The 25,802-nt window shown below is 44.0% G+C and overlaps 1 protein-coding gene across 1 annotated transcript in view; it reads left to right on the forward strand.

Moving 5' to 3' along the window:
* The window catches only part of ESF1 (ESF1 nucleolar pre-rRNA processing protein homolog), a 72,881-nt gene that overhangs the window by 21,562 nt on the left and 25,517 nt on the right, over window positions 1–25,802 (forward strand). Inside the window, exons 5-9 of the mRNA XM_073672208.1 lie at window positions 4,163–4,263; window positions 7,217–7,369; window positions 8,537–8,651; window positions 9,481–9,619; window positions 13,039–13,200. Coding sequence (XP_073528309.1) covers window positions 4,163–4,263; window positions 7,217–7,369; window positions 8,537–8,651; window positions 9,481–9,619; window positions 13,039–13,200 — 670 coding nt within the window. The remainder of the gene's footprint in view (window positions 1–4,162; window positions 4,264–7,216; window positions 7,370–8,536; window positions 8,652–9,480; window positions 9,620–13,038; window positions 13,201–25,802) is intronic.

A 25,802-nucleotide genomic window follows, 5' to 3' on the forward strand; every position in this document is an offset into this window, starting at 1 on the left:
ATGACTATGAAAATTGTACATTCACACTGAACGCATCAAAACTATGAATTAACACATGTGGAATTATATAGTTAACAAAAAAGTGTGAAACAACTGAAAATATGTCTTATATTCTAGGTTCTTCAAAGTAGCCACCTTTTGCTTTGATGACTGCTTTGCACACTCTTGGCATTCTCTTGATGAGCTTCAAGAGGTAGTCACCGGAAATGGTTTTCACTTCACAGGTGTGCCCTGTCAGGTTTAATAAGTGGGATTTCTTGCCTTATAAATGGGGTTGGGACCATCAGTTGTGTTGTGCAGAAGACTGGTGGATACACAGCTGATAGTCCTACTGAATAGACTTTAGAATTTGTATTATGGCAAGAAAAAAGCAGCTAAGTTAAGAAAAACGAGTGGCCATCATTACTTTAAGAAATGAAGGTCAGTCAGTCCGAAAAATTGGGCAAACTTTGAAAGTGTCCCCAAGTGCAGTTGCAAAAACCATCAAGCGCTACAAAGAAACTGGCTCACATGAGGACCGCCCCAGGAAAGGAAGACCAAGAGTCACCTGTGCTTCTGAGGATAAGTTTATCTGAGTCACCAGCCTCAGAAATCGCAGGTTAACAGCAGCTCAGATTAGAGACCAGGTCAATGCCACACAGAGTTCTAGCAGCAGACACATCTCTACAACTGTTAAGAGGAAACTTTGTGCTTTGTACAATATCTGCTAGGAAACCACTGCTAAGGACAGGCAACAAGCAGAAGAGACTTGTTTGGGCTAAAGAACACAAGGAATGGACATTAGACCAGTGGAAATCTGTGCTTTGGTCTGATGAGTCCAAATTTGAGATATTTTGTTCCAACCACCGTGTCTTTGTGCGACGCAGAAAAGGTGAACGGATGGACTCTACATGCCTGGTTCCCACCGTGAAGCATGGAGGAGGAGGTGTGATGGTGTGGGGGTGCTTTGCTGGTGACACTGTTGGGGATTTATTCAAAACTGAAGGCATACTGAACCAGCATGGCTACCACAGCATCTTGCAGCGGCATGCTATTCCATCTGGTTTGCGTTTAGTTGGACCATCATTTATTTTTCAACAGGACAATGACCCCAAGCACACCTCCAGGCTGTGTAAGGGCTATTTGACCAAGCAGGAGAGTGATGGGGTGCTACGCCAGATGACCTGGCCTCCACAGTCACCAGACCTGAACCCAATCGAGATGGTTTAGGGTGAGCTGGACCGCAGAGTGAAGGCAAAAGGGCCAACAAGTGCTAAGCATCTCTGGGAACTCCTTCAAGATTGTTGGAAGACGATTTCCAGTGGCTACCTCTTGAAGCTCATCAAGAGAATGCCAAGAGTGTGCAAAGCAGTCATCAAAGCAAAAGGTGGCTACTTTGAAGAACCTAGAATATAAGACATATTTTCAGTTGTTTCACACTTTTTTGTTAAGTATATAATTCCACATGTGTTAATTCATAGTTTTGATGCCTTCAGTGTGAATGTACAATTTTCAAAGTCATGAAAATACAGAAAAATCTTTAAATGAGAAGGTGTGTCCAAACTTTTGGTCTGTACTGTATATAAATGACCTCTCCCAGGCTATGGGCAGGATGCTGCCTGGAAGATAACTCTGCCTCCAGAGCTTATTATAGATGAGGGAGAGTAACCAGTGATACAAGTAACTAACACAGAACAGGAGAGCTGAACTTGGTCTTCTTGCAAACACATTTTTTTGCAGCTTTGCTGCTGCCTGTGAGCTGGAAGCTGTGAGGAACCTGCAGATGTGTCAGGTACAGTCACACACAGCTCTGCAGTGAGATCAGGAGAGCAGAGATCGGCCATCACACATCACACTGGTAACTGCCCCTTCATGTAAAAAGCTCTGGAGGCAGAGTTATCTTCCAGGCAGCGTCCTCCCCAGAGCCTGGAAGAGGTCAATTACATAAAGTGATAAAAGATGATTTATCCACAACAAAGCGTCTGATATGAGACATACAGGGATCACTCTCCTCAGCAGTCTATAACCTGTATGTCCATATTAATAGTTTACATAGGTCAAATGTGGTGACAGATTCCCTTTAAATGAGCTTGAACAGCACTGTTATGCACGTATCTCACTCATTCACAGATAACGGGAATAATTAAGCCTACAACACAGAGATCCGCATCCTACTGGTCCCTGTACGGACTAGACAGTTCCTAGCCACACCGCTAAAAATACCACCTCAGACCTGGCTCCTTAAAAGGCCATCAAGGCTTTTCTCCTACCTCCTGGGGAACCAGAGGGGAGGCCCCTGCACACAGCTAATCAGGAGAGAGATAGTGTCCAGAAGGATAGAGGACCAGAGTGAGGAAACTTAAAGGGGTATTCCCATCTCCAAGATCCTATCCCAATATGTAGTAGGTGTAATAATAATTTTAGCAAATACCTCCAATTAGAAATGTAGTGTAGTAATTTTGATCCGCTATGCCACTTACCTCATGTGCAGGCAATACAGGACCTTCGGTATCCACGGTTACGACCACTAGCGACTAACTAACTGTCACATTATCAGTGGACGTAACCATGGATACCTAAGGTCCTGCTATGCCTGCTCATGAGGATAGGATCTTGGAGATGGGAATACCCCTTTAAAGCATGTGCATGAAGGGGAAATAAGGAGAATAAATGAAACAAGAATAATCTCCCACCAACCTAACTTAGGAGAAAGGAAAGGTGCTGGGAAGGCAGAAAAACAAACACACAACAGAAATAAACATGGTGTTTTCCTAGCAGGGAAAATTCCTTGCCTAAAGTGCTGGAACTCCTTAGCACTAATCCACTTAAAAGTATAGCCAGCAAGGAAGTGTAGTGAAGGGAGAATATGTATAGCCCAACCCAGAATGTGGTAGGGCAACCAAAACGGGATAATGGGAAACACCTGAAAAGGAGAAACCCAGAAAGGAAAAATAAAAGCAACAGGAACCATCAACATAAGGACAGGGAAGAAAAAAGCAATAGCTCATCAGATAGAAGAACCAACCACGGAGTCAAACCGAGCCATGGCTAGCACATCTTGCAACCCCCAGTCTACTATGAAATCTTTTCCTGGAGACCTTGTGTCTTGTTGCTGTGCTCAGTCTTGCTTTGGTGTATGTGACATAAACCGTCTTCCACAGCCTCGCCTCTGTTCCACACCCAGTTTTAAGTCTCCTACACAGCTGTTTCTGTTTCCTTTAATCACTTGTGTTTCAGTCTACTTATGAAAATTATGATCACTAGCACCTGCTTGGTATAATTAGTTACTAATACACCTGAGTAAAATCTTAAAAAATCCCAGACTGTCACGGGTGTGTCAGAGGTGACAGACAGTCGCCCTGCAGTGGGTTGCAGGCGATCTCTACGTTTGGCATTGCAGACAGCTTCTTAGACAACAGGCTGTCTTTAGGATCGAGCGGCTGCCTCTCTTGCTAATTAGCTCTCTGGCCTGGGTGTATATATACCTGGTGTGTCTGAGAGGGAGTCACCCGCTATATCCATTTCTACTTGTGAAGCTTAGCAAGAGCAGTACTTCGTCCTTTCTGGAGCTTAAGGCCGTGTGTAAAATAAGGCATTTCCCCTGTTTTGTCCACCCTTGTTGTCTATAGAGTTTAGAGGAGGTTGACTAGTGCTCATCTCCTTCCATCCCTAGCCGTAGCCGTACGCCAGGGAGAGTAGGGCGAGGCACGCGTGTGGCGATTGCTGAGGAGGCAACATAGGGACGATAGTTGAGACAGTTTGACGCTAGACTAGACTAGGAGGTCTCCACTTTCCCCCTCTCCCTAGAGTCTGGGCTCCCTTTCACTTTTCCCTCTGTGTTGCACCAAGTCTTTCCCACACCTGGCGTGACACTGACTTTGCACAAGTGTACCTAGAAGAATCTATGCTATTTTGATGGCACAGGGCAGTAACACTACATATTGATTGATTTAGATTTCTATTTTGTTCATTCACTTAGTTTATTTTTATCAATTAACAAAATACTATTAACATTTCTATTTATTTTAAAGCGTTCTTACTTTGCAGCACTTTTTCCATACCTGCCTAAACCTTTTGCACAGTGCTATACATACCAGCTATACATACATTACAGTCTGTAGAAATAGCACCATCTCCATGCTTTTACTTTCTGATGTTTATATGCTCGATACCAATCCCACAGATTTACCCATCAGAATTTGGAAAAGAAAGATTAAAGGAGGAAGGACTTCATGGACCGACAGAATTAAAGAACGTTTCAGAAGATGTATCAGAAGAAAAACTGTAAGTGTCCAGGAAACTTTATTTATGTAATATAAATGAAAACTGCTTCTCCACAAAATGAAATATAGAACTTGATACTTTATTTTGCACTTTAGCTTGTAATATCAGTGGCGATTAAAGTCTCATTCACACGTCCGTTTTTCACGTACGAATACTATCTGTTTTTTTTTCAGAGATAGCACTCGTACCTATGACAGTCTATGGGGTTGTTCACATGTCTGTGATTTTTTTTTTTTTTTTTGTGGACCGAGTGGTCTATAAAATCAGAAACATGTCCAATATTGATCCGAGTGTCAGATCAAACTCTGCAAGGAAAACGGACGGCGCTCGGATCAGTCCGTTTTTCACGGACTGATAGAAAGTGGAGAAGCCTTTTTTTTCTCATTCGTGAAAACTCTGATGAAAGTCATTGATGAAACTTGGTCCGTATTTCTCGTACATGGAAAAAAAACTGATGTCTGAATGAGATTTTAGTTGCCATTGTGCTGTTTTTTTATGTTGCTACTACTAATTTATCAGCGGCCATCATGGCGGCTCAGTAGGTAGCACTATTGCATTTTACTTCTTGGGCCCAAGGTTGAATAAGACAAAGAACCATATTATTTTCTCTACATATTAATTGGTTAATCAGCTGTTAATCCTGCTTCTTAAAGGGGCCCTTCCATCTCCGAAATGAATACCTGCCTATGTGCCATGCTATTTTCTTGGCTCTCATTAACTACTATGAGAGATCCAAAAGTGACGTAGGGCAGCACAATCTCTTGACCATTGTTTAAGTGATCAGTGGGGCACGGATTGATCATACATTTATCACCTATTCCTCGGATAGGTGGCAAATGCTTTTCATAATATAATCCCTTTAACTCCTAACCAGGCCAGTTGACTGTTTCTCATTTACGCCTCCCCCTTCCAAGGGCCATAATTTCTTTTAGTTTATAGACACATGAGGGATTTTTTTGCAGGACGAATTGCACTTTTTAATAACACCATTAATTTTACCACGTAGTGTACCGAAAAATGGCGGGAAAAAAATTCCAAGCGTGGTGAGATTGCAAAAAAAAAAAAAAAAAAAGCTCAATTCTGAGGCTATGTGCCCACGATGCAGAAATACTCAGGATTTTTTCCTGAGCGTTTCTGCATCTCCCTGGCAGAAAAAAACTCATGCGGATTGTACATGCGGATTGTACATGCGTTTTTTCCTGCCAGGGACATGCGGATGTGAAGTGTTCTTCACATGCATTTCCGCATGCGGGTTGACAAGCGCTTTCCAAGCGATTTTAGCATCACTTGGAAAGTGCTTGTCAACCGTTTGCCGTTTGCATGGATTTATATAGTGTGACTGAAAGAATGGAAAAAAATAAATATATACTTACCCTCTGATGGCCCCCGGTGTCCTGCTTCACTCCGTTCTCCCTTGCCGGCAGCGGTACACTGAAGGACCTGCCGACGTCAGCGCCGCGTGACCCGTCACATGACTATGACGTCAGCGCAGGTCCTTTAGTCCATCGCGAACTTAAGGCAAGCAAGGAGGAGTGCATCGGGGGCCGCCAGAAGGTAAGTATATATTTATTTTTTATTTTATTCTTTCTTTTACAGGTTCTATGGTACCCGGGTCCGGAGGAGAGTCTCCTGTTCTCCACACCCGGGTACCGTCCGCACATTAGAACGCATGGAATGCGCATCTACATATACAGTGATGCGTAATCCATGTGTTCTAATGCAAGTTAATGGCGGCGAAAACGCAGCACTTCCGCAAAATAATTGCTAGTGCTGCATTTTTTTACGCAATGATAATCCACAGTGGAAATTTCCGCAGCATGTGCACAGCACATGCGGATTATCATTGGGGAACATGGCAGGCCTTCTACCATGCGTTTTCTAAGCGTTTCTGCAGCTTTTTTGCCGCTGCGGAAATGCTTAAACGCATCGTGGGCACACAGCCTGACATTGTTTTTTCAGAATTCGGCAGAAGACATGCATGAATCTCTGTTATTCATTTCGACTGCAGAGGCTCGGGATCCCCCAAACTAGTGAAAGAGGGGGGCCCAGTGGTAGAGGCTCTGGCAATCATACATTTACCACTTATTGTTTATATTTCCTGGGATAACCATTTTATTCCAAGAAACAGCGCCACACCTGTCCACGGGTTGTACCTACAGTGAATGTGGCTGAGCTGTAATGCTGCACACAACCTCCGGACAGGTGCCGCACCGTCTTTGGAAAAAAGCGATCATGTTATTCAAATCCTGCAACCGCTATAAAATAACCGTAAGCTGCTGAATGCTTTGTCATCCACCGAGCAAGTCCCCTCCCTACACAGACATAATGATGAGCTATGGACAGGTCATCAGTATGTAAGTCCCAAAAAGAACTGTCTAAAGGGGTTGTCCAGTACTAAGACAATCCCTTTTCAATCTCGTTGTTGCCCCACAGGAAAATAACACCTATATTCACCTCCGGTGTCGGTGCCGTTTCAGCAGTGTCTGCACTGGCTCTCCTGAGGATCATGTGACATGTCAAGCAGTCCCTGCAGACAATCAGCAGCCACTTTACTCTCCCCGCCTTAGGACGTATCGCATACATATGGAGGAAGTGAGAGCACAGCAGCATTGACTTCCTCCGGATGTATGTGATTTATCTGAAGGATTTTGGCCACAGGGATTGCGTGACATAATAATGTCATGCTATCCCCGGGAGAGTCGGTGCCAACACCGCTGGACTGGCACATACACCGGAGGTGAGTATAGGTGTTATTATTTTAATGAGAGAAAACAAAGGGATTGAGAAGTAGTTGTCCAAGTAGTGGACACCCCTTTAACAATTGAAATTACTACATTTACTTCAATTCTAATAAGAGGGGGAATTAAGGCCATAACTGTGTGTATAATGATGGAAGGCGGATGCCGTAATGGAGGCTGAGAGTTTCTATGACATTTTTACTTCTCGCCCTCAGACTCTTTAAGGAGAAGTTACGTGAATACCAGTTTAAACGTCTGAAATATTATTACGGGGTGGTGGAGTGCGACACCCCCGAGACCGCCAATAAAATCTATGAGGAATGCGATGGACTGGAGTTTGAAAGAAGCTGTTCATTTGTGGATCTGCGGTAACGTGTAGATTCCTAGTATTTTATTTATTTAGTATTTTGCCATGTCAGAAATTGTGAACAGTGAATATCCAGGTGCCGAGACCCCTACTCACCACTCAGCGCTGCGTTCTGTGTGTTGACTTTTCTTTTCTTCGTTGAGCAAAGAGAATATGGATTTAGAGAAAGTCCAGAAACGAAGCTGAGCGCTGTGCCACCTAGTTCCTGGTCTCCTCTCCTTGGAGAGCGGAGCGAGCTGTGTAGGTGGGGTATATACAGTACGTTTCTCTGAATCCACTGCTTCCACCGTTCTCTGAGGAAAGTAGAGCTGAACAGAGGCCCAGCGCTCATACCCTGACAAATCTGTATTCTGCTAACTCTGTTCTTGGGGAAGATCGCACTTAGCGGGAATGTCTCAACTTCCTTTCTTCAGGAGTGCACAGCTTGTGGCTTCCTGCGTGGTCAGGGGTGCTGCGTCCTTGAAGATTGACTGTTTGGACAAGCGTCATTATCGCTCCACTGGGCGCTGTCTCCGACTGCCAGAGGAACCAGCTTTTCCTCTGCAGCATGGGACGAGCACAGGGGCCCCCAAGACTGATCAGACTGAGCGATTCTGCCAACTACAGATCAGGCTCTAAAGCATAGACCTGCAAGTGGTACTAGCTGTAAATCTAAGTAACCAGCCACTCCGAGAATTGCAGAGGTGGTCGGTTACCCAGGCAACAAGCTGTATGCCATTATATTAAAAATCACCCAATCTATAAAACAAGGGAAAGTTTTAAGTAAATTGCAAAGTTGCTTTTTTTACAAACACTCATCAGTTTTTAACTACATAAGAATTTGAGACAACCCATTTCACTGTCCAGAAACAAAGGGACAGCAGCGATCATCTAAGAGTGGTGTAAATGATTGACGGAGTCTCAGCACCTGGACCCTTGCAGACCAAAACGTAAGACATGTCACCTAGGATATAATGGAAGCTTATTATAATGATAGGTAGACTTTAAGGGCTGAAATCTATTCAGTATCCGTTTATAGTTCAATGTCGACCAATTTCCCTTTTGTTCATTTGTCTTTCCCCCCCCCCCCCCCTCCCCCCCCGTGCTTTAATTTAATTCTCTGCGAGTAACACAGAAATATGGACATCAAGTAGTTTTTCATTGGGCTCCTGTCTCTGCCTTTTTCCAGGTTTATCCCCGACGATGCACAGTTTAATGATGAGCCTAAAGACTCTGCTGTGGACGTGGACCTCTCTGCTTATAAACCAAAATATTTCACAACTGCAGGTGTTGTAACGTCTAAGGTGCGTTTGGGTTTTGCTGTTCAAACTTATGCTAGCATGAACGGTTACATATATATGTATATGCGCATTATATATACGTGTGTGTATATTTGTGACTTTTTGGTATACACAAGTACACGTGTCATTTCATGCAACTTTTCACAATAAGCTGTTGTGTGTATGTAGATGAGGAATAACACTATTTCAGTCCATTCTATACCGTTCATCCTGCATTTTTTAACAGTTTTCCCTACTGGATACTCAATTGTTAGTTTTCAGTTGTCTCTGAGCTAGTGCGTGGAGACTAGCTGCTATGAAGTGTCTCATACACAGCACACACAGACGTGATGGATTCATACCCTCTAATGTAACACTTTTTCAGAAGTATTCTACAACAGTACTGAGCATTGTAGCTGTAAATCCAGCACTGGGTAAGATAAACACTTACAAAGACATGCTGCTGCTTTATAGTATCATTCCTTTTCATTTTCCCTTCTCCATAAACTTTAGCAGGCAGTTCTAGGTGATCCATTTTGTTTTAAGCAAGATAGATTTGAGATTGAATGAAGTGAATTAAGAGTTCAGGATGCCAGGGAACAGAAGTGGCTCATAAGTGGAGAAAGAAGATTTTTCGGATAAGATAGATTGCAAGGCTTCTTCTTCTTTTGATTCATGCAAAGTTTGCTGAAATGACAGTGACCATGTAAGTTGTAATATCTTGGGTCAGTAGCACAGTCAGTAGTCTAATTAGTCTTTTTGTTTCTCTAAATAAACTATCAAATGTGATAAACAGAGATTTTCCCATCCGACACATCTATTTGTCTAAAACAAATGTTTAATGTATTTTTAGGTGGAGCTAACGTGGGATGAAACTGATCAGGATCGGGTCACAGCTTTAAATAAACCTTTTAAAAAAAGTGAAATCCTAGACATGGATTATCAAGCGTATTTAGCATCCTCTAGTGAAGAAGAGGAGGAGGCAGCACAAGGTACATACTGCAAGAAAATCTAATGAATAAGGATAATGGAAGTTCGGCCCTTTCTGCTGCCTTGACTGTAATTTGTTTTGCCTTGTGCATGTATCCGTATTACACTTGTATTTTATCTAGAGCCATAAAAGAAGTCGTACAGATCCATGAGGTCTCTGCTGTACCTCTGTATACCGCCGATCACTTACAGAGGGGGTTTTATTCATTTGGAATCCGCAGAAAGAAAAATCATGGCCTGCTCCATCATAATCTTTACCTATGGAGCTCAGCAGAGGCTGTATATACATGCACCATCTTTCGCGCTCCTTGTGTGTGAGTCTTAACGCTCCTTACAAATCATAGAATCATAGAATGGTAGAGTTGGAAGGGACCTCCTGGGTCATCTGGTCCAACGCCCTGCTCAAAGCAGGATTCACTAGATCATCTCAGACAGATGTCTGTCCAGCCTCTGTTTGAAGACGTCCATTGAAGGGGAACTCACCACCTCTCGTGGCAGCCTGTTCCACTCATTAATCACCCTAACTGTCAAAAAGTTTTTTCTAATATCTAATCTGTGTCTTCTCCCATTCAGTTTCATCCCATTGCTTCTAGTCTTTCCTTGTGCAAATGAGAATAAAGATGATCTTTCTACAATGTGACAGCCCTTGACATATTTGTAGACAGCTATTAAGTCTCCTCTCAGTCTTCTTTTTTGCAAGCTAAACATTCCCAAATCCTGCAACCGTTCCTCATAGGACATGGTTTGCAGACCAGTCACTATTCTGGTCGCTCTTCTCTGAACTTGCTCCAGTTTGTCTATGTCTTTTTTAAAATGTGGTGCCCAAAACTGTACACAGTATTCCAGATGAGGTCTGACCAAAGAGGAGTAAAGACCGATAATGACTTCACGTGATCTAGACTGTATGCTTCTGTTAATACATCCCAGAATTGTATTTTCCTTTTTTGCTGCTGCATCACACTGTTGACTCATGTTCAGTCTATGATCTATTAGTATACCTAAGTCTTTTTCACATGTACTGTTGCTTAGCTCTATTCCTCCCATTCTGTATATGCTTTTTTCATTTTTATTTCCCAGATGTAGTACTTTGCATTTTTCCCTGTTAAAAATCATTCTGTTGTTTGCTGCCCACTGCTCCAGTTTATTTAGGTCTTTTTGAATCCTCTCTCTCTCTTCTCTAGTATTAGCTATCCCTCCTAGCTTTGTATCATCAGCAAATTTAATCAGTTTACCCTCCATTCCTTCATCTAAATCATTGATAAAGATGTTGAACAATACAGGTCCCAGGACGGAGCCCTGTGGTACCCCACTTGAGACATTCATCCAGCTGGATGTGAAGCCATTTACAACCACCCTTTGAGTCCGATCACTAAGCCAGTTATGAATCCACCTAACAGTTGCCTGGTCCATTGCATACTTGGTCATTTTTTTCAATAAGGATGGTGTGAGGTACTTTGTCAAATGTCCAGTTAAGTTCTAAGGGGTAGCGTTTCTCCTTATGGAGAGTGACACACCAGCTCTGGCACGTCAAGGTAAGGAGGCTTATTCGCCATGCAATGCTCCTCTGGGAAATTTAATATGCAAATTGCCTCTTCAGAGAAAAAGAGGACTTGTACTCTATTGGGCCACCTAAGAGGCAATTTGCATATTAAATTTCCCAGAGGAGCATTGCATGGCGAATAAGCCTCCTTCCCTTGGCATGCCAGAGCCGGTGTGTCACTCTCCACAAGGAGAAACGTTACCCCTTAGACCTCAGTCCAGAGCCTCTCACCTAGCCAAATCAGTTCTCAGACTTTGCACTGACGAGGGCCAACAGCCCGAAACACCGTGTCTGCAAATTGAGATTCTGATTTGGCTTTTATGCCAAGTCATATTGCACGACTCGTTAAAGGGTTAATTGTGACTTGTAGGATTGCTACTTCCAATAGGTGGCGCAGTTAAGTTCTGAAATTAAAACCAAAGAAATGAGCTGGAGGATAAGCTGGTATATGAGGAAAGTGTAAGAGCAGATTCACACTGTGACCATTTCGCAGACAAAACTCAAGAAGAAAGAAAGCTGAGCACATACCCCATAGTAAGTAAATAGTAATAATACATGTAAATTACATAATGCACTTCCTGTAGTTATCACTATTCTGATCAAAACAGTGTAAAAACCATCCCACTTTGTTTGTGTTATTATAAAAATGTAAAAAGCGAAGGGACAAATGGACATGAATAGTATTATACTCCCCCTGCGTGGGGTAATTGTCACCGAATTTATTGTTCCTTTTCAAATAAAACAATATGAAACTAAAACCATCCCACCGCGACAAGGTGAACCCAGTTGGGACGGTCTTGTCTTTAAAACCTTACTATGTGTCAACCGATCTCAATGTGAATAAGGGCAGAGCATGACGGGAGTCTGACTAGTTCAGACACCTGCCCATGAGAAGTTGTGTAGAAGAAATGCCTTGCTCAGAAAGGGGGACCCTCACCCCTGTTTGTACAAAGTAGAAAAAACTTAAACAAAATCATGGACAGGTGTCTAAACTAGTCAGGCTCCTGTCCTGCTCACATTGAGGTCAGTTGACACATGGTATGGTTTTAATACTAGAGACAGGACGGTCCCGATGGGTTCACCTTGTCACCTGCTGTTTTTTGATCAAAATAGGGATAATGAAGTACCCTATGTTATTTACATGTATTATTACTGTTAACTTACTATAGGGTATTTGCTCATTTAGTTTTCTTCTTTGGTTCTGAAATTAGCAGGGTGACATACAAAGAGGTTCCAGGGGGAAAAATAGTTTAAAACGAAGACGTGACACTTCTATTTTAAGAAGTCTTTCCTCACATCCTAGTTTTCACTCTACTGTGGATAGGATAAATGTTCGATCCCCTACAATCTCATAAGCGGTAGTCCCAAACCCCTTTTTGCTCTAAGAAGGACTGACATTCGAATATCGCTCGTAGGTCATCACCATAAACATTGAATGCAGCAGCATGGAGCACGCTTTACTGCTATTCTATTCCAGCTCCTCTTCCCTGCGGCCGTGTAGTATGTGGGACCCTAGTGATCAGTGGGATCTCCAGCGATCAGAAATTGATCCGTTTTCCTATAGATAGATAATAAACATCGGTTAGGGAGCAAGAGTTCGGCTTTGTGTTTCACAGTCGTGCACCCATTGGTGGGCAGAACTTTAACCGCGCAGCCAGACATACAGTGCGTCCATAACACCCATGGGGTTTCGTCAGGAGTTTACACCATAGAAGGTCTCCGTGCCCCATGGAAGTGCAAATTCCAAAAATAATCCAACATGATTTTTACCCTGATTTCAGGGATCTTTGGTATTGAAATAGTTTCTCTTCTGGAATTTACCTTCCATGAAACATTTCATCTGGAAATTTTAATGATTTTTTTTTTCTTCGTTCCTTTTAGAAACTGAAGTGTCCGCAAAGCCTGAAGATGCAAAATCTAAAAAAGGTCCAAAAGACGATGATGAACAAATTCAACGCTACAGGCAGCTGCTGAAAGGTATCCAGGAAAAAGAGAAGAAACAGCAGGAAAAGGATATAGAAATGGAAGTGAAGTGGGTCCCGGGTAAGTGAGCTCGGTTATTTCTCCACCATTGAGAATAACGTGGCGCAATGCCGCAAATCGCCACCGAGAGGCACTCTCACCTTGTAGTGTGAAGACGCTATACAGTCCTCACGTTTACGGCCGGTTGTAGGTACAGGACATATCGGAGGAGGTACAGGTGCCAAATGGAGCCAAGGTGCTGACAACGACCACAACAGAGGCACCCAATTTTAAGGATCCTCAGATTTAAGAAATATAGTGCTAGTAACCTAGTTTAGGTTTACGTTATGTGCTATAAACCGATTCATCACTTGTATTTTTGAAGTTACTTTTCTTTTTTTTATCTTGTGGTATTCAGTGACATTTATGTGTGTCAAATTCTTCAAAGTGGAGCACGCGGTTCATGACATTCGCTCAAAATCAAAAATGTTGTCTTTAACCTATTTTGTGACTTTTTTTTAATATTTGCCCAAAAAGTCGCATGTTCCTCTAAAATGTCACAAAATTTGTGAAAAAATATCAGGCATACATGAATCCACTCCAGCTGGCACTGGGGTATATTTGCACCAAAATTCTGTGACTTTCTATAAACTTGCAAGTGATAATTTGGCCAAAAATATTTGAAAAACAAAAACCAGGCAAACAATGACCGACATGAAAAAGAAACAAAAGAGGAGAACAGTAGAATGGATTTGAAAGGCACAAATTAAAAGAAAGATAAAGCGAAAATGAAAAACGCCAAACACTAGACAAAAAAAAAGGCGGAGATTCAGTATTAAATTGGGCACAGTGTTTTACATGGGCTTTTTTTTCTCAAAGTGTTTAATTTTATTTCCTTGTCTTTTTCTAAAATTGCATATAACTGCATCAGGGTGTCATAAATCATTAGGAGGATGGTCCCGTTTTAGAAACTTTTCTTTAATTGGCAGTAATCATTATAAAAAAACAAATTGAGTATTACTTACCTGTGCTGACTCCCTGCCGCTGCCCCGGTTGTTTGTCTGCAGCGCTGATGTTCCATCGACAGCACTGCAGCCATTCAGTGAGCTCAGCAACTTTGCTCTTGTAGACAGCAGGAGCTCCTGAACTCATGGATTGTCTGCAGCGCTGCTATCACGTCCATAGCGCTGCAGCCTAATAATCAAGACTAGGGCAGTAACTGAGTGCCGGTGCTGAATCTGGAAAGGGTAAGTTATACTTGTATTTTTTTTTATTTATTTTTTTTATAGCTACCGCAGTTTATAAAGGGTAAAGGCTTTTAGTCTTCCTCTTGTCCGGCTTAGCCGGTTAGCTCTGTGCCGGGCTGTTACGGTTGGAAAGCATTAATTTATTGGATTTTGGTCTATTTTGCAGACCCTTTGTTCAGAGATAAACTTATAGTATGTGGGAAAGGGGCTGCCTGTCGTCCCTATGACTTATAGTATGTGGGAAAGGGGCTGCCGGTCATCCCTATGACTTATAGTATGTGGGAAAGGGGCTGCCGGTCGTCTCTATGACTTATAGTATGTGGGAAAGGGGCTGCCGGTCGTCTCTATGACTTATAGTATGTGGGAAAGGGGCTGCCTGTCGTCCCTATGACTTATAGTATGTGGGAAAGGGGCTGCCTGTCGTCCCTATGACTTATAGTATGTGGGAAAGGGGCTGCCTGTCGTCCCTATGACTTATAGTATGTGGGAAAGGGGCTGCCTGTCGTCCCTATGACTTATAGTATGTGGGAAAGGGGATGCCTGTCGTCCCTATGACTTATAGTAAGTGGGAAAGGGGCTGCCTGTCGTCCCTATGACTTATAGTAAGTGGGAAAGGGGCTGCCTGTCGTCCCTATGATTTATAGTAAGTGGGAAAGGGGCTGCCTGTCGTCCCTATGACTTATAGTATGTGGGAAAGGGGCTGCCGGTCGTCTCTATGACTTATAGTATGTGGGAAAGGGGCTGCCTGTCGTCCCTATGACTTATAGTATGTGGGAAAGGGGCTGCCTGTCGTCCCTATGACTTATAGTATGTGGGAAAGGGGCTGCCTGTCGTCCCTATGACTTATAGTATGTGGGAAAGGGGCTGCCTGTCGTCCCTATGACTTATAGTATGTGGGAAAGGGGATGCCTGTCGTCCCTATGACTTATAGTAAGTGGGAAAGGGGCTGCCTGTCGTCCCTATGACTTATAGTAAGTGGGAAAGGGGCTGCCTGTCGTCCCTATGATTTATAGTAAGTGGGAAAGGGGCTGCCTGTCGTCCCTATGACTTATAGTATGTGGGAAAGGGGCTGCCTGTCGTCCCTATGACTTATAGTAAGTGGGAAAGGGGCTGCCAGTCGTCCCTATGATCTGCAGTGGGGTGAAGGGTTATATTTTAGAGCTGCTACACGAAATACTAGTTACGAGCCATCCGCTGCTGTCCGCTCGCTCCCCTGCTTTCCGGGAACCGTGGTGTGCACAGTCATTTCTTTCTTTAGTATATTACCATTCAGGATGGAAAGTCTCGCCGTCCGAGTGTATGATCATGCTAATAGTATAACAGGCTTTCACTTACATTGGATTTTCTCTAATTCCCGCTCATCTGAAGTATTAATACAAACCAGTTGCTGTTGGGAGAGGTTTATGAAGGAAACATTTGGTATAAGATGTAGGGGATGGCAGCATCAGCACAGGAGATCGTGAATGGAAAACATTTAGACTTTTTTTATGGGATCTGTGTTAAATTTTGTTTCCAACATGAAGCTCTTTCTGAATATGTATTTTTGTTGTAGATCAGGCAAGTAAAACTTTCTGTAGGTAGAAATAATCAGCAATGGTCTGATGGCTCCAATTAGTAATGTGCTAACAGCTAAATCCACAGCTGAGAAGGGTGGTCTGAGGAACCTGGGGGGCATATGGACATAATGGCCTGGGTGCTAATATAAGGCGTTTTTTTCTATGGCTGGCCCGGCCCGTTCATATTTTTATTATATGGTGCTCTGCTCATTTCAGTTTATTACCAGATTTCATCTGTGGTGGCCACTTTAGAGGAGATGTATGACCAGATGCAACTACTGTCGGTGGTTTCAGGAAATGGACTTGCAGCGATCCACTGATTCCTAGTCCCCTGAAAAGAGGATATCTTGATGAGTTTATCACATTCCACATTCACGGTCTGAGTACAGATCATGATGTTCAGATCGGCCGCAGATCTCTTGACCCGAACTCCACAGTCTTCTAGGCATATCTGAAGTGATTGAGCTCGGGTCAGGAGTCCCGCGGCCAGTCTGGACATTGTAGTCTATTCTCGAACAGTGAATGTTGGATGTATGAAATTGGCCTTAATCACTCATCAAATCTAGTTTGCTAATTAATGTAACCTTTACACCCTACAATGATCAGTTAGATAATTTCTATACATTTATAAATAGTTAATGTCTTAAAGGGGTTGTCCAGTGGGAAAGCTTATGGGAAAGGACTGTGATTTAAAATATAAAAGAAGCGGTACAATTGCCCACTTCTCAAGTTCCGAACTTGCTCTTGCACCCTTCCGGTCTCTTCTTCCTGACCCCAAGTGGACACACAGGAAATGCCTTTCAGCCAGTTTATGACTTTCGCCGGTCCCAATGTGGCCAGTGATTGGCTAAACAGGAATTTCGTATCCTTTCCGGTGTATCAGAAACAGGACTACAAGCGTCGTGCAAGGATCATTGGGGGATCGGTGAGGTGTATTTAATATGACTGGAGCAGCTTCTGGAGCTGTAGCCCCCAGTTTGGGCAGACCCAGACTTATTATGCACGGAGCAGCTCATGGAGCCGTGGTTATGGCACCCAGTTGAGGCAAACTGACTTACTAATGCTAAAACTGCTTGGATAGATGAAACCTGCTACACCACCTAATGTCAGAAATGGGGGTTATGGAAATGGGGGTCCCCACTCAGGGTATCATGGAGTTGTTGGGAGGGGTGCGCCCCAAGTGTTTAGTTTTAGTCTAGACAATTTCATACATTGACCGAACTACTAATATAACTAGAAGAGTCGATGTCATGTAGAGGATTTCAGAAGTGCTGTGGGGATCTGTTGACCGGCAGCACTAGCCTCTGTGTGGCCGGCGTCATGTCCTTTATCAAGGCCATCCTTGATGGTTCAAAGCAAGTTTATTTTCCTTTGCTTTGAAGCTGTAGACAGGCTGGCTTTTATCTTCCGAGCTCTGTTTTTCTTAGCATTCCTGTACAAATTCGGTCTCCAGAATTAAAAGTAAAATGATAAGAAAACGTCTGCTATGGAAAGAAGATGGACATATGGAATGACAGTTCCATCATACGATTGTACGATGGGGGAAACGTGATGTGTACACTTCTCACAGATCTTTATTTAGCATTGCATGGCCTTTAAGTCTCCCTACGCCATCTTGGCACTCTCCACAAGGAGAACTATTCCCCTTTAGACTCTATTTAGTGGGTATTGCTGGTCCTAGTGCTTTGTAACCGTGCCTGATCACCGGGGATGTGCGCTTCTTCACACAGCGTACTTCTTGCCTGCCATCAGACTTTTCTTCACCACTGATGATGCAGGAAATGCTAATTTAATCACTTTTTTCCTAGTGCACAGAGCTGATAAAAGCACAAGGATTTAAGTCATGGTCTGGTAATTACACCTCCCAGTGGAGGATGAAAGGTCCCCCGGGCACTTTGATCTGTCACTATGCATTGCTGCTAAATGTAAAATGAAAAATCCAAGTAATATGATAGGACTCAGCAAATAAGTCCCAAATTGTCTGTTTACATACACTGAATACATGCTATTAAGCTCTATTTAATTTAGGAATGACTTTGACTGACGTGTCGGCCATCTGCCGGGGGAAAAAGCACTGATAGCATATCCTTGTACTGAGGCATTGCCCCCCAGTAAATAACATTTCATTTAACCCGATGGCTAGCATAGAGATCTAAAATGTGCAATCTCCTAAGACCAGAAGCAGACGATTCAATGCAATAACATTTTATGAAATGTTTTATTTCTGGAGGTCTTTTTCCTACAGGAAAATATACAACTTTGTTTATTTGTCCAATAATTCTCTTTGTACCATTCAGATGAAATTAAATAATTTTCTAGGAAAATAAAAATTAGAAAATCCTAAATTTCTGAGTATGTTAAGAAATGGCCACCACAATCTGCATCCAGAGTAACCTGCTGGTGACAGCAGCTCCAAAAAGGGTTTAGGATCGCTGTGGACCGTGTGGCCATATTTATTTTGCACTTTAAGTATTGCACTCCACTGCGATTTTCACGGTAACATTTCTCTACAACTATATACAGTCATGGCCAAAAGTATTGAGAATGAGACAAATAGTAATTTTTCCAAAGTTTACTGCTTCATTTTTTGTAATGGCAATTTGCATATACTCCTGAATGTCAAAGAGTGATCAGCTTAACAGCAATTACTGTACTTGCAAAGTCAATATTTGCCCAGAAAATGAACTTTAACCCCCAAAACACATTTCAACATCATTGCAGTCCTGCCTTAAAAGGAGCAGCTAACATTGTTTTAGTGATTGATCCATTAACACAGGTGTGGGTGTTGATGAGGACAGGGCTGGCGATCAATCAGTCATGATTAAGTAAGAATGACATCACTGGACACTTTAAAAGGAGGCTGGTTCTTGGTATCATTGTTTCTCTTCAGTTAACCATGGTTATCTCTAAAGAAACACGTGCAGCCATCATTGCACTGCACCAAAATGGCCTAACAGGGAAGAGTATCGCAGCTACAAAGATTGCACCTTAGCTTCCATTGTTGTCAAAAAGGCTCCAGGGCGCCCAAGAAAGACCAGCAAGCACCAGGACCGTATCTTAAAACTGTTTCAGCTGCGGGATCGGACTACCAGCAGTGCCGAGCTTGCTCAGGAATGGCAGCAGGCTGGTGTGAGTGCTTCTGCACGCACTGTGAGGCGGAGACTCTTTGAGCAAGGGCTGGTTTCAAGGAGGGCAGCAAAGAAGCCACTTCTCTCCAGAAAAAACATCAGGGACCGAATGATATTCTGCAAAAGGTACAGGGAGTGGACTGCTGAGGACTGGGGCAAAGTCATTTTCTCTGATGAATCCCCTTGTTTGGGACATCTGGAAAACAGCTTATTCGGAGAAGAATAGGTGAGCGCTACCACCAGTCTTGTCTCATGCCAACTGTAAAGCATCCTGAAACCATTCATGTGTAGGGTTGCTTCTCAGCCCAGGGAATCGGCTCACTCACAGTCTTGCCTAAAAACACAGCCATGAATAAAGAATGGTACCAGAATGTTCTCCAAGAGCAACTTCTCCCAACCGTCCAAGAGCAGTTTGGTGCCCAACAATGCCTTTTCCAGCATGATGGAGCACCTTGCCATAAAGCAAAGGTGATAACTAAATGGCTCATGGAACAAAACATAGAGATTTTGGGTCCATGGCCTGGAAACTCCCCAGATCTTAATCCCATTGAGAACTTGTGGTCAATCATCAAGAGACGGGTGGACAAACAAAAACCAACAAATTCTGGCAAAATGCAAGCATTGATTATGCAAGAATGGACTGCTATCAGTCAGGATTTGGTCCAAAAGTTGATTGAGAGCATGCCAGGGAGAATTACAGAGGTCTTGAAGAAGAAGGGGCAACACTGCAAATATTGACTTACTGCATTAACTCATTCTAACTGTCAATATAACCTATTGGTACTCATAATATGATTGCAATTATATTTCTGTATGTGATATAAACATCAGACAAACACTAATAAAAACCAGAGGCCAGCAGATCACATGAAAATATAATTTTGGTGTCATTCTCAAAACTTTTGGCCATGACTGTAGAAGAACTATTAGATTGGAAAAATGTGCTTTTTTCTAGAAACAGAGTCACTGGGTGTGCTCTTATAGCCAAATCTTTCATATACAAATAGCTGACCTGCAATATCCGACACAGCCCATATTGTTATATTTCGAAAAAAAGACTACAATGTTCTAATCATATACAGCTTCTGTAAAACTGCCTTATCTTTGGCTACCATCCTTTCCGTGTTCTAGGTTCTGCTAGTGACCGAACACTAACATCTCCCATAATCCAAACCTCTCATTCTTGTCTTCAAGACTTTTCTCGTGCTGCACCAGTTCTTTGGAATGCGTTACCCCAGACAATTCGGTTAACTTCTAACATCTGCATTAAGCATGCCTGAAAAACTTCATCCTTTTAGGCAGTCCTATCACCTGGTGCTGGAGAAGTTTTCCTGCCACAGTATTTTTAATTTAAGAACATACATGTTCAAAATCAGTTGTGCAACAGTAGGAGTAAAGTCACCCTACACACAAGTCTAACGTCTGACGATATCCACTAGTGACGAGCGAGCACTAAAATGCTCGGGTACTCGTTGCTCGGGTCGAGCAAATTGGAATACTCGGGTGCTCGACCCGAGCAACGAGCCCAATGTAAGTCTATGGGAAACTCGAGCATTTTTCAGTCGGCTCCCCCCGGCGGTTTGCAGAGGGCCTAAAAACTGCCCAAATCGATGGGAACAGTGCTCACATGGCATGGGAACAGCATGGGGAAGACCCCTGGAAGCATCTCTGACCCCCAGGTCACTGCTGTCAACAACATTGTCAGAGTATTACGCCACTTTTTGTATGTTTTATTGTGAATCCATAAAACAAAACCAAAATGGATTTTCCTGGAAAATATATTAAGGAACATCCTTTCCAGGGTAATGACTTGTATATACGGCAAAATAAATATCCAAAACCAAAAATACTCCTCCACACCTTGGGCTATGTTCACACTTAGCGTTTTTGATGCGTTTTTGCATTGCTGTCAACAAAGACAAATGCATTCACTGGGAAATGTCATTTTAACATTTTACAACCTTATCTGGCCATGTGGTGTGTGACACATAATCAGACGCATGCATACAGTGCTGAAAAGACATGGGAACAGCATGGGGCAGAACTCTGGAAGCATCTCTGACTCCCAGGTCACTGCCTAAAAGTGTGCCCATCATAAGTGATCTTTGGCGCATGTGAAGATGCCTCCCGCCATGCACCTGTCGTTGCAGACTTGCAACAATCACTGTCCACGTCCTTGTCCCAGTGCAGCGTTCAGTTTTCCCTACCCTATTCCTTGGAATCCAAGCTCAAGTATGCAGCCACCCACCCACCCACAGGCTGCAATACTATACTGCCAAATTTTTGACAGCTGCTTGTACTTGAAATGTGGCCTTTTAGGCTCGTGGAGGCGGAAGCTTTTCATAACCTCATGCCGGCAGCGGCCGGGTGTCCATACTCGGTCCCCAGCCGCCACTGTTTCTCCCGGTGTCGTCTCCGCCTTCCACAAGCACGTGGACAGGTGAATGTGGCCAGGGACGGTACGGAGCCAGTCCACAGCTTTTTTTGCTGAGAGTTGTATTTAGCTCGGTGAAAGGACTGGCATAGAGGGAAATCGTATCTACTCCGGCTGTCATTTCTCTGTCACCAGGTTCCACCCATTGTCACACACGACCATGCCTGGCTGTATGTTCAGCGGTGAGAGCCACAGATCAGGTGACTGTGTTACAGCTTTCAACAACTCTGCAGCGCTGGGCGGTTTGTCAATTAAGCATTAAGCATGTTATCTTCAGCACAGCCTGTTGCCGCTTGGCCAAGGCAGTGCTGCAGTGCTGTCAGCTTGTGACTGATGTGGTCATTTCGGAGATGGAGGAGGAGGTGCAGGAGCTGAAAAATGTGATGACATTGAGGTTAAATTGGTGACGCTGTTTTTTATACTAAAGAAAGATCCTATTGTTTTGTTTTTTTTTTACGTTATTTTTTAAGACAAATGCATTCACTGGGAAATGTCATTTTAACATTTTACAACCTTAGTTGGCAATGTGGTATGTGACACATCATCAGACACATCCTGTTTTATTTATGATGGAGGGACTCTGAAAGTCATAAAGCCTATTTTTATAGAGACATCAGACGGCCCTTACTATTCTTAAAAGGCCAGCAGTCGGCCGTAGCTATTGTTAGAGAGCCATCAGCCGGCTATGCTTTGTTGTTCCCATTATTAACAAGTGGGTCTCCTATACTGTTAGTGCGTATCCAGTGACTGCAAGGGCTGCCAAAAATTTGGACTTAACCCAATACCCATTTGAAGAGACATAGAGGAGGGCCTCAGTAAAAAAAATGTTCCCATTATAAAGGAGCGGGTCTCCTATAGTGGTAATGCCCATGCTGTGACTGCGAGGGCTGCCAAAATTTGGGAAAAACCCCATTAAGAATTTAAAGACACATAGAGCAGGGCCACAGTAACAACAAATTCCATTTAGAAAGGAGAGAGTCTGCTATACAGTTATAGGGTATGCAGTGAGTCCAACGGCTGACCAATTTTAGGAAAAACCCCACTAAGAATTTAAAGACACACAGAGCAGGGCCACAGTAACAAGTACGACATGTTCCCATTAGAAAGGAGAGGGTCTGCTATACAGTTATAAGGTATGCAGTGAGTCCAACGGCTGACCAATTTTAGGAAAAACCCCACTAAGAATATAAAGACACATAGAGCAGAGCCACAGTAACGACAAATTCCATTTAGAAAGGAGAGAGTCTCCAATAGTGTTGGCCTATGCAGTGAATGCAAGGGCTGCCAAAAATTTGGAGGCACTTCAATGCCCCTTGGAAGAGACGTGGAGGAGGGCCTCATAAAAAAATGTTCCCATTAGAAAGGAGCAGGCCTCCTATACTTGTAATGCCCATGCACTAAGTGTATGGGCTGACAAACATTTACCCCTGGGGGGTATACATGAACATACTGTATAAAAAAATTTTTTTACGGGCATCATAAACACCCTTTAAAAAAATTATGTGGGTGTTGCATCACGGACCACGGTCACCCTGGTGATGTGGTGGAGGATGAGGAGGACAAGAGCAAATAGCCAAAATCAGGAAGCGTATACCCATGTGTGGGTGTGAAAAGGTGCATGGGAATACACCTCTCAAGACAAGACACTGGATTTGAGTTTGTTACGCTGCTATCATTCGGTGGTGTTGAGAAGTCTGGCCCAATCCAGCCCTTGTTCATTTTTATAAGAGTCAGTCTGTCAGCATTTTCAGTTGACATGCGGATGCGCTAATCAGTTATAATTCCACCAGCGGCACTAAAAACCCGCTCTTGGAAAACGCTGGCGGCAGGGCAGGCCAGGACCTCCAAGGCATAGAGAGCCAGTTCATTACACGTATCCAGCTTGGATACCCAATAATTATAAGGCACAGAGGAATCACGGAGGAAGTTGGTACAGTCGGCAAGGTACTCCCTCAGCATCTTCTAAAACTTTGCACTCCTTGTGAGAGTACCCCACGCCTCAGGGCCTGTGCGATGGGAGGGTCTGAGAAAACTCTCCCAGAACTTTGACAGTGTTCCCCTGCCTCTGCTGGATTGAAGTTGTGTCTCTCTCGTCTGTACTCCTTGGTTGTCCAACGAAGTGTGCCCTCTGCCGCAAGCGTTTTCAGATGGGATTTTTTTTAATAGTTCCGCAACAAGGGCCTTCTGGTACAGCCCCATTTTTGTAGATCTGTCCGCCTCAGGAATAAGAGATATAAAGTTCTCCTTGTAGCGTGGGTCTAGAAGTGTCACCAACCAGTAATGACTGTCACCCAAAATTTTGAGAACGCGAGGGTCAAGGGAAAGACAGCGTAACATAAACTCAGCCATGCGTGCCAGACTACTAACAGGCAAGACTTCCGTGTCCTCACCAAGAGGATGACTGACCATGCTCTCCTCCTCCTCCTCTTCTCTGTCCTCTGGCCATTCACGCTGAACAGACAGTATGACAGGTGTGCAGGTCTATAGTGCATGAAACTAGCTCCTGTCCTTCCTCCTCTTCCTCATTGTCACCCAATCCACGTTGGGATGAGATGAGATGACTCTTGGCTGTGTGTAGTCACCCTGTATGGTTCCTTGCTTCATCTCATCGTGCTCCGCCTACAATGCATCCTCTTTGATTGTGAGCAGAGAGCGTTTCAGAAGACCGAGAAGCGGGATGGTGATGCTAATTATGGCGTCATCGCCGCTCATCATCTTGGTGGAGTCCTCAAAGTTTTGGAGGATGATACATATGTCTGACATCCATGTCCACTCCTGAGGTCTTATGTGTGGAGTCTGAACTGAATACCGACGGCCTTGTTGATGCTGGTACTCAACAACTGCTCTGTTCTGCTCACAAATCCTTCCCAACATCTGCAGTGTAGAGTTCCAACGCGTGGGGACATCACACACCAGTCTGTGAACCAGAAGCTGCAAACGCTGCTGAAACACAGCAAGGGCAGCGGAAGCTGTAGCTGACTTTCTAAAATGGGCACACAGGCGGCATACTTTAACAAGCAGACCTGGCAGCTCCGGGTAGGATTTGAGAAACCGCTGAACCACGAGGTTAAGCACATGGGCCAGGTATGGTTCGTATGTGAGCTCGCCTCGTCTCAGAGCTGCCACCAGGTTCCGGCCATTGTCACACACGACCATGCCTGGCTGTAGGTTCAGCGGTGTGAGCCACAGGTCTGCCTGCTCTTTCAGAGCTGTCCACAACTCTTCAGCATTGTGCGGTTTGTCACCTAAGCATATTAGCTTCAGCACAGCCTGTTGCCGCTTGGCCGAGGCAGTGCTTTAGTGCTTCCAGCTTGTGACTGATGTGGTCATTTCGGAGATGGAGGCTGAAGAGGAGGAGGAGGCTGAGGAGGAGGAGGTGCAAGAGCTGTAGACCGTGGGGGCAACCCTGATTGACCTAGGGCCCGCAAACCTTGGTGTCGGGAGGACGTGTTCCGTCCCAAGGTCCGACTGGGTCCCGGCTTCCACTATGTTAACCCAGTGTGCCGTCAGCGAGATGTACCGTTCCTGCCCACAAGCACTTGTCCACGTGTCCGTGGTTAGGTGGACTTTCCCGGTAACTGCGTTGTTGAGAGCACGGCTAATGTTTTGGGACACGTGCTTTTCTAATGCGGGGATGGCACACCGGGAGACCGAGTACCGAGGGACGGCCGCCGCCATCAGGTTGCGGAATGCTTCCGTCTCCACGAGCCTAAAAGGCAACATTTCGAGCGCAAGCAGTCGTGAAATGTGAGAATTTAGTAGTGTGGCCTGTGGGGCTTTGGCTGCATATTTGCGCTTGCGTTCCAAGGACTGGGTGTCACGCTGTCTCCGTATACTGGAGGTAGGGGGCCTAAGCTGACCCTAAGCTGGGGCCCTGACTAATCCCTCAACCTGGAGGTACTGTTAAAGGTACAGAGGTCCAGGCCGCCAGCGTAACCCCTACCTCCTGAAGATCCCTGCACCACAGTAATCTAGTCCTGAGAAGGACCCCGATCACAACCAAAGGGAACAAGACATAATATGCCCAAACACAATACTTAGACGAACGAGACAGTACAAGGGAAAAACCAAAACCACCTTGCATACAAACAACTACTCAACTACAACAGAGGGAAAACCAACGGGAAAGGAGATAAATGATAAAGCGAGGAAAGGGAAAAACACTTCCAAATACACTTATCTCAGCAACTCCAAACACCACGATCCGCTCTGTCAGTCTGAATGAAATGCTTTCACCGACACCTCCCAAACAGACCAGCAGGTATATGAAGGAGTCTCACTACAGAAGTATTGATTGCAGCTGGGCGAGGCTGGACCT

The sequence above is a fragment of the Phyllobates terribilis genome, unplaced genomic scaffold, assembly GCF_046119375.1.
Source record: "Phyllobates terribilis strain yellow unplaced genomic scaffold, ASM4611937v1 Scaffold_3__8_contigs__length_932513732, whole genome shotgun sequence".
NCBI lineage: Eukaryota > Metazoa > Chordata > Amphibia > Anura > Dendrobatidae > Phyllobates > Phyllobates terribilis.